General features: G+C 54.3%; 2 protein-coding genes across 4 annotated transcripts in view; one reads left to right on the forward strand and one right to left on the reverse strand.

The window, feature by feature from the left end:
• MAD1L1 (mitotic arrest deficient 1 like 1) overlaps positions 1 to 9,677 on the forward strand; it is a 501,873-nt gene that overhangs the window by 89,719 nt on the left and 402,477 nt on the right. The gene's annotated exons all lie outside the window — the stretch shown is intronic.
• Positions 3,370 to 8,387, reverse strand: LOC116537598 (eukaryotic translation initiation factor 3 subunit B-like). Its single transcript, XM_032259853.1, has 7 exons — positions 8,279 to 8,387; positions 7,333 to 7,471; positions 5,936 to 6,061; positions 5,352 to 5,429; positions 4,869 to 4,977; positions 4,604 to 4,722; positions 3,370 to 3,825 (listed from the first exon to the last, which is right to left on the reverse strand). The coding sequence occupies exons 1-6, from the start codon at positions 8,353 to 8,355 to the stop codon at positions 4,619 to 4,621; spliced, it is 633 nt and encodes a 210-aa protein (XP_032115744.1). The 5' UTR covers positions 8,356 to 8,387; the 3' UTR covers positions 3,370 to 3,825; positions 4,604 to 4,618.

Below are 9,677 nucleotides of genomic sequence, written 5' to 3' on the forward strand. Positions count from 1 at the left end.
GGCCCCCAGCCTTGCAGCCCTGCCCTCCCTGGCCCTGTGGCTCTGGTACCTGCTCAGTGAATCGATAAAGCAGCAGCTCAGCCCCATGCCCCTCAGGCTAGGCTCCAACTTTGCTCCGGAAGGGCTGCCTACACCCCCAGCAAGATGTGGCCTCCCTCACTGAGCAATGGGGCGGTTGGGGTACAGAGGAGGGAATGCCTGCCCAAGGCCTCCCAACCAGTGAACCTACACCTCCCAGTCCTGCTACCTCCAGAAGGGATGCTAAGCTCCTTCAGAGAAAACTTCCCCTAGGGGAAACTGTGGGCCTCGCTATCTCCCCTCCTTGTTCTGAGGGCCAGACCCCAGGCTCAAACCCACCCCAGCTGCATAGGAGCCATGGCCCCCGGATGCCCTTTCCCCCTCTGTAAAAGGGATGTATTTTTTGGTAGAAACAACAGCTGAGGGGCAGTTATGCCTGGCATTTCTCCTTACCCAGCCATAGCACTGGGGCAAGTCCCCAGCTCAGCTCACCACTGTGCAGTGGACAGAGGCTGAGTCCCCTGACAGACAGCCTGGATCAGGCTGGGGAGCCCGGAGCCCGCATGCCCAGGTGCCAGCAGCATGGGGATTAGGGGCAGAGAGGGTATCTGGAGTCAGTGGGGAAGAGTGGGGCAGCTAGGTCCCAGGGAGGGACAGTGGAGGAGTAAATGGGGCCTCATAACAGAAGGGTCACTATAGTGGCAGGTTGGGGAGGCAGCGTTGGGCACTCACACTGGGGGCAGCCAGGGGACGAGGGAGGGCACTCACCATGACTGGCTGGTCCTTGGGCTCCATCTCCCTCAATGCCAGGCTGCCCCGGGCTGGGGAGGGGCCTGCGACCTGGTAGGAGAGCATGGGCAAGGGACACACTCCCTGCTATCCCAGCAGAGGCGAGACCTGGCTGTGCTCAGCCCCACCCCACCCCAGTGACATCAGCTGGACCTCAGGGGAGCTGGGCTGGCACCGCTCACGTGGTTGGGGCCCCAAGGAGCAGGATGGCCCTCCTGATCACATCTGCACACGGGGACCACGGCGGCCTCTATCTCCACACTCACTATGGCAACCCCAGGTTTCCATGTGCCTCACCTGGTGCACAAGCCGGCCTGACCCCCACCAGTATGCAGGTGGAGGGGCTGCTCCTCTTCTTTGCAGGGTGGGCACCCTGAGACCAGCAGACGCTGCCCACTCCAGGGGCCCCTCACACGGAGACCAGGGTGGGCCTGGGGCATTTCCCTTGAAGCAAATGGCAGCAGCTGAAGCTTCACTCGGTAACTTCAACTGCAACTGCCGTTTCCAACAGTGACGACGTTTTTTTTTTTTTTTCTGTCATCCAGGCTGGAGTGCAAACTTCACCTCCTGGGTTCAAGCAAGTATCCTGCCTCAGCCTCCCGAGTAGCTGGGATTACAGGCATGCACCACCACACCTGGCTAATTTTTGTATTTTTAGCAGAGACAGGGTTTCATGTTGGTAGGCTGGTCTTGAACTCCTCAGGTGATCCGCCCACCTTGGCTTCCCAAAGTGCTGGAATTACAGGCGTATGCCACCGCACCTGGCCTACAACCACATCGCTGATGCACTAGCCATGGTCTATGTGCCTTTCCCAGTCAGTGCTTGGATTGGCTATCACATGTATTAAATGCCTAAAGGTTGTGCTCATTCCACTGGAGGTCCGGGGGAGGTCACCGCACTGAACCTTCACCGCCAAGGCTGACTGTCCCCACCAGGCTGTGTTAACCAGAGTGCAGGATGACAGTGCCCAGAGCCAGGGTCAGTGCCAAGCACAGAAAACCACTCCCACAGTGACAGAGATCACACCAAGGCCGGGCCAAGCACGGTACAACCCCCCCAAAAAAAGGAGAAAAAGAAATCACGCTAAGATCAGATCCATGCCATTTGAACCTCTCAGTCCAACTTCATGATTCCAACTACAGAGCTGAAAGGGCTCGGGGGTCCATTCCTGGCAGGCGGGGTACTCAAGCTCTCCCAAAAGCCACTGCACTGTGCCTTTCCTGTATGCCGACTAGGGAGCAGGGACAGCTCAGTTCAGAGGCCAGGGCATATGTTTGGCCACATCCATCTCTTTCCTGGTGTCCAGGTCAACGCTGTGCTGCAGGAAGCCCCTGTCAGGTGGATTCGGCAAGGGGCTGCCCCTCCAACATCCACGTCCCACTCCTCTAGTCTCCAGTGTCTGACCAAGGCACTTGCTAGGAACACATCCATGGGTCGCAACATTCCTGGCTGCCTCGGCCTCCTGAGACACAACCAAGGCAGTGCCTGCAGCAGAGGTCCCAAGCCCACCCTGATGTCCTGAGCCCAAAGCCCTGGGGACCCAATACCTGGGAAGTCCCTCCACCACAGGCCAGCTCTGGGAAATCCACATGGACCATGGCAAAGTGAAAACCAGCACAAAGTCTTCAGAAATTCTTTATTTACGAATTATATGAAACAATTACAACTAGTGAATTTAAAACAGTGAAAACTTAATTTTTTTAGAAGGTCTGTTAAAAATTTGTCATATGGTAGAACTGTGTGTCTTTCTTCTTTCCATGAAATCAGAAAAACTGTTTCTTGGCACACTAGAGTTTAAACGCATGAGTTTAAAGAGCATGAACGTAAACAAGAATTACTAATAAAATGTGCACTGAAGGGGCACAGGATAAACGGCAGGATTGCAACGACTCCAGAATTTTGAAAGCACAGATAAGAGAAATGTAAGGCTCATAAAAAAGAAAATGTACCAAGGCACTCTCCTCATACCCAGGAAACTCAGCGGGACCCGAGGCTCCGGGCTGCTCCTCCAGGCTGGCAGGCGCCCGGGTCTTCCGCCCTGTGAACTACAGCCCCATCGCCTTAGGTTTGTAATGGTCCCTTGGCTGTGAGTTGAGTGCTGCCTCAGGTTCCACAAGTTGAAAAGCGGTGGATGAAATGCTAGGTCACGGGTGCCAATGGGAAGTGAGACCCTGCAAACAGAAGGGGTTGAAACTCCCCCCATTTGTGTGCTCCTTCCCAACAGGAAACCCGCTCAGTACTACAAGAGGACCGCGTATAAGTGGGCAGAACTGACCGTCCTCAACACACGTTTCCCAATGTGTCTAACGCCAAGCAAAGGCCACAGGGGTCTCACCAGGGAAAATAGCCAGCACCTTTCACAGGAAACAACAGAACGGAAGAGATTGTGGCGTGACTGACCAGCAAACTGCTGGATGCAGGGCGGCCGAGTGTGCCCGACGACCAGATGGGACGGCACCCTGTGGAGACCTGGCTTGGCAAGCAGGCACCTGCCACTGAGGAGGGAGGCAGGCAACAGGTTCAAGGTCACTATCTACATTCAAAGAGAGGAGATAGATGGCTTTTTCATACAAGTTTGCTTTTATTTCCAAGTTCAACCTGTGGAGAAAACTGGCCACCACCTGCACAGTGGGGGTACGAGGCGTGGCAGTGCCCTCCCGGCGGAGCTCCAGCACGTGTCCAGCACTACGCGCGACAGGGACGCAAGTCCTTCAACGGAAACACTGCTCAGCTGTGGATGGGCACCGTGGAAACACCACTGGCTGCGGAAGAAGATGCTGCCGGTGACGCTGCTAGAGTCTACGGAGCCAACACAGGTGGTTCCGACAGAAAACCCCAAACAAGAAAGAAGTGGAAGTGGTGCCTTAAAACCCCCCACTGCAGACACCAGGGGCTGAAAGGCACAAAAATGTGTTGCAATGGCAGAATCCCAGGCGTGGTCACAGTCCAGAGCACGGGGAGGCGGTGGGAGTCGAGCAGGCTTCCTGCAGGGCGGCCTCCGCTCCACACCACACGTGCTGCAATGCAACAGAGGGACCTCACTGACGCTCTGTCCTGCAGCTCAGCGCGGGAGCGCCAGGCGGGGTCAGCTCAGTGGCTCCGTCCTCTGGACGGGCAGGCAAGGCGGCCCTAAATAGCACCGCCTGAAAAGGCTGAGGGGCTGCTGAATATCACCTTGGGGTGACATTGAGTCCGGCAACAGGAGTCACCTTGGCCACAGAGAGCTGAGCCCGTGTGCCACCACCCCTCACTCATGGTCTTGCCCTGGGGACAGCAACCAGGCCATCCTTAGGCACCCCCAAGTCCCAGGGACTTAAACCTTCTGTCCCACACATGCCCATGCTGTGAGGCAAGGAGGCCCCCAGGACTCAGGAACTCCCCAGTCCCCGACGTGGAAGGCTTGTCTCGGAACAGGCTGGTGGCTGCTGGAACCAGAGTTGCAGCCACGCACGCCAGTGTTTTTTTCTGGTGGAAACACCGCGGCCGTCATTAGCAAGGGTGTCGGCAAATGGCCAGGCACAGCCACGCTCCTCTTCCTAGCACTTCCCAGCACCTGGCTACAGTGTCTCCCTCACCCAGCACTGCCTGAAAGGCACCATATGTGATGCAGTCAGAGGGCACAGCCAAGGCCAGGTCGGCACCAACTCCACATTTCACACAAGGCTCAGTTAATCCTGAGCATGTAACACCCGGGCTTCACCCCTGTCTTAAAGGAGGTGCTTTCTCAGTGAGATAACAGAAGCAGGGTGAGAGGAGCCAACAGGACCCCCGTCACATCTCCCCAAAGACGCTCACCACAGAGCTCCCCGGTCACTCCTGATTCCCTAGGGGGATGATTTCTTCAGTGACAAAGAATTCTATGGTCTCCTCTTCCCAGTCGTCCACATTGCTGTCCAGCTCATCAGTGTCCACCCCTGAGGGGACAAAGGGCACGGGTCACCCATAGGGGCAGATGCTGAGAGGCACCGCTGAGGCCATTGGGAAGAACACAGGAACTTGTGTCCACTGGGGCCCATGGCAGCAGAAGGGCCAGCTGGTGACTGAGGGATCTCAAAGTTACCTCCTCGAAGCTCCAGGCGCTCGTTTTTCTGCTCCATATAGAGCTCCTGGGCCATCTTCCGGTACTTCCGGAAGTCTTCCATCATGGTGCGCCTTCTCTCCACCAATTCCTATGCATGAGGGTGGGGAAAGCCACAGAGCTGGTGACACCTGCCTTGCCATTACTAAGAGCACACATCCGGGGACAGAGCCAGGACAATGGCATTTGGAGGTGCTCAGGCAGGAATGGCAGCCCATTCGTTCTCATTTTCCCCCAACACTGCCCCCGCCCACAGAACAGCAGTGAGGCTGCCAACTCCAAGTCCCCATGCCAACCCCTGTCCCCGACTGTATCCCTCCTAGGAGGAAAATAGAACCAGTGTCTTCGGGGCAGAAGCAACTCTGAGCAGACACACAGCAGCCCCCTCGAAGCCTGACGTGAGCCCGCCTTTGCTGTGATGGTGGATGTCGCAGCATGGCTCTCACTTCAGGGAACGAGGCTCACCTTTGAGGCTTTGGACTGGCTCAAACGATCCTTCTGTTCAAAGATCTTAGAGTATTTCTTCAGATCCTTTTTAATTTGCTGAAACAAAAGACTACTGTCACTCAGGATTTAACATTCGAAGCAAGAAGCACAAACGCAATCTTCAAAGTTGCCGCCATGAAGTGACATCCAGAGTCATTAACACAACACAGTGCCCCCGGAGTGCTCGCGCCTGCTGTCTCTTCCCTGTTTCACGTTGAGACTGACTTTCTTCCTGGGATTTAACCCTCCTCTTCATTCTGACCTAATATCATCGGCCTATTTTACCATCATTATGTAAATCCCAGACAAGTCGCTTTCTAATCCCACCAGGACTTTTTAATAGCCCCTGCATCTTTTTATCCACCCCTCAGGTTCATGTAAAACTTCCCTCAACAAGCTGAAGACCTCAGTTTACTCTCCTAAAGCTGTTCTATTCCATTCAGTTTTCACGGTTCCCTCGTCTCTTCAAAGGGCCTAGCCCCCAGTCACCACCCTACCCACTTTTCCTTTCAATGCCATAACCACCTCCACATGCCCTGCACCTGAGGGTGGGGGGCGCTGACCTTGATCTGCTCCTGGCTCAGGAGTGTTGGAGGCCGGGGCCGCCACAGCAGCTGGCAGAAGCGGTCCTTGTTGTTCTTCTGCAGGAGGCGTCCCTGGAAAGTCCACAGCCAGTACGCGTTGTCCACCTAGGCCAGGGCAGGGACACACCAGGACATAAAAGGGTCAGCAGAGCCACAACAGTGACTATGTCACTTGCTGAACAAGGTCCTGGATATCGGGGACACGTGTGAACCAAACAAAGCTCTACCTTTGCTGAGCTGACATTCAGCAGGGGAGGTGGTCAGTAAATGAAAGACACAAAATATAATCAACCCAGAGTGCAGGGAGCACAGCAGCTGGAGCGGCGCACAGCAGCTGGAGCAGTGCTCATCATAGCACAGGCCTACGCGCTCCTGCTGGCAACAAGAACCCCGCGCCGGATGTAAGCTAACTGCATCACTACATGCCGCTCAGTTCCACTCTCTTCATAGCATGACTCTCTCATGAAGGACGGCGCCGTCACTGGCACCCAGGATAAACTCCCTATGACAGGCTGGCATTGTGGGAGCTAAGTGTTTATACCTCAAGCAGAGTGGTCAATAGCTTAGAAGGTCTTTTCTTTTAATGGGGTTAGGGTTTCACTACGTTGCTCAGGCTAGTCTCAAACTCCTGGGCTAAAGTGATTCTTCTGCCTCTGCCTCCTAAAGTGGTGGGATTCCAGGTGTGAGCCACTGTGCCTGCCCTAAAGTGGTGTCAAGGTAGGCCCCACCACAGTGACATATGAACATACCTGGACCCAAGCTGTCATCAACACACCCTGATTTAAATGTGAAGATTTCTAAGTCTAGACACTTGTAGTAATATTTGATAAGTGGCTATTCCTAAAAGTTCAGTATCTCATTCAATAAAATTACCCTAATTTGATCTCATAGACTCTATTTGCATGGACGGTTCAAGTGTCAATACCTCCATCAACTTTCTAAAAGTCACTAAATACAGGAAGTCCTCGACAAACTTAATCAGCGGTTTTCGAATAAGAACTTGTGGGTAAGGCGGCGGCTGGACTTGACCACTGACTCCAAAGAGGTCTTCATGTCTGAGGTTATGGAACTGTTCAGACTTTAAAGGAAATGACTCCTCTCTGCAGAAAAACACTCGTGCATGACACACTCATACTCCCCTTCAGGGGTCCCTGGGCCCCAGGGTAAGACCCCCCACCATGAGCAGGGGCTGCTCCTGCCACCTCTTCTACAACCCAGAATCCTCTTCCTCCTGCCACGAACACCAGCTGAGGCTTCTGTTAAACACCAAGGCTTAGTGCCCCTCCCTGAGGTCCCAGGACAGCACCAGAGTCAGTGGCCAGCCAGCACTCCCCCTGCTTCTATCCACAGCCAAAGCTATGCCCTCGGGCCGGCACCTTATGGCTCCACCAGGACACAGAGGTGACGACATAGCGCCCAGTAGGATCCCACTCAACATCAGAGGCCATGTAGTGCTCTGCGATGTTCATGACCGTGCAGTCCGAAGTGTCCACAAACGCTAAGGCACCATTCATACTGCAGAGACAAACGGGACTGTGAGGTTCACGGTGACGCATTCTTCCCGACATCCCACCCCTGAGAGGCACAGCATGGGGTCCCCAGGGAGCCAGCCTTGGTGTTAACGTGGAAACAAGCACAGCAACAGCCTCTGGTGGCCACTGTGAGACTTACACATCACAGCTTGCAGAGTGTGCAGTGAGTATTACGCATGTCTGCCATCACTATTATTTTCACAGGAAATGTTATCTGAGGCTAAGTAAGCCTCCAAAATTACAGTAGCAAGTGTCAACAATGAAGCAAGGGAGGGCAGCGACAAAAGGATATTCTTTTAACTCAGAGCAGAAAGCTGGAAGCTTCTCCACAATTTTGACACACTGCTGGAACGCAGCTAAGACCCCTACCGTGACACCAACCACAGAGGTAAGGCAGCCTCACAGAACTAACACCCTCCGGCTAGAAGAGAGGGGATTGACCTCCTGGGGCGGGGGCAGGGGGGTAACTGGATTGCTGGAAGGCACTTGATTAACCATGAGAGAACCACAACCCACAGACTGGTCAGCCTGTCACTTCACAAAAGCATCTGCGAGTGCTTATTTCCATCTGCCCTGGCTTGGCCTCAGTCTTGGAGTGTCATGGATCCGCAAAGGTTCAATAATGTCCCATCCACTGACACCGGGGTAAATCCTTTCTGTGCGCAACATTCCCTCTGCCAAGAAGTGGGAGGAGGAGGCAGGGCGCAGGGTGCAGGCGCCTGAGGGGTCTCCGCTGCAGCAGGCAGAGCACTACTCACGAGGCGGACAGGCTCAGCGCGCGGACACCCACCTCCTCAGGCCCGCCAATACCACGAACTGTCCTTGGGGGCTCCAGAAGATGGTGTTTGCTTGCTGCTTGTCGAACATCTCTGAAAGGAAACAGAGTGCTTGTCAGGAGCTGTGAGGGCTTTCACCCCAGGATGAAGTAAGGAACCAAGGGCAGTAAAGGCTGGGGGGCTTGGCCGTCGGTCACACTACCCACGTGGGCACAGCTGGGAATGCCCGACCACCTCAGAAAACAATTTTACAAAATCCATCGCTAAGTACCCCTTAAGTCATAATCCATACTTTAAATGGGGGAGAAAAAAAAGGGGCAGGGGTATTTCAAAGCAAAACTATTTTCCTATTTCCTGAGGGAAATGGACAAAGAATTCGCTTTACAGCAAACGTTCATTGCTGCAGGGACCCCAACAGGGAGAGGATGTTAGAGACGTGTGACCCTGGAAGACCAAAGCCACTTTCCTAGCAACAAGACATCTTTGGAGAAGCTGTATGCTTGTTGAAACTGTCTACAGTCATCATCTTTCCAGGTACTAAGTCTTACTTCCAGAAAGGAACTCGGGAAGAGCCGTTGCAGCAGTGAGAAGTGAAAGCCAGCCGGGCTGGGCTCAAGTCCCCCTCAGAGCTTGGTCAGACAGAGCTGACGACCTGCAACCTCTCTCTCCTTAGCCTGTGGTACATCCAAAAAAGAAGCTGGAGCAGGATATGGAGGGGAGGAGATGTGGGAAGGCAGATGCACCCCAGCAGGGGCAGGGGTCTCAGACCTGCACCAACAAAAAACCCCAGCAGCCACAGGCACGGGATAGAACCCACACGGTGGCCACAGAGTCTATGCCAAACCTCAGGAGAGGCGCGTCATACGTGTTTGGAAGGTACAGGGTACTTCTGCTTGCTGTCTGTCTTATGATCTAGAAGACTGATACAAGTCTCTGGACAGTCTGCAACTGCCTGTATGTTTCCACCAAAGGGAATTAATGATACAGCCCATCTTGTGATCTACTGCCAACTGAGAGCACCACGCACCTGCCAATCTCCAGCAAAGTGAAAATGAAACTAAACTCCTCACAGAATCATGCTGCAAAACATGAGGCCATGAGATTCCAGCGCTTTACAGGTACAGGGCCAAACCCACGGCTCTGCAGGTGGGCATAAGGCAGCCAGTCGTTTGCGGGAGGAACACAACCCCTTGCTACCTCCCGGCTGCCACACACATACACACCACGCCTGTGAAGCAACAGGCAATGGTTCATTCCATACCCACAGGCGCTGGGCTCTGTGCTGAGCAGAGACCCCCAGGTGAAGTGAGGAGCCAAGAAAAAGACAGCAGATGCCATGAGACAGGTGAGGGCCACTGCACCACTGTGAGGAGCAAGCCCCAGGTAGGTGAGTGTAGTAGCTCTGGAACCAGG

The sequence above is a fragment of the Sapajus apella genome, unplaced genomic scaffold (assembly GCF_009761245.1).
Source record: "Sapajus apella isolate SASKATOON/1434 unplaced genomic scaffold, GSC_monkey_1.0 scaffold112, whole genome shotgun sequence".
Classification (NCBI taxonomy): domain Eukaryota; kingdom Metazoa; phylum Chordata; class Mammalia; order Primates; family Cebidae; genus Sapajus; species Sapajus apella.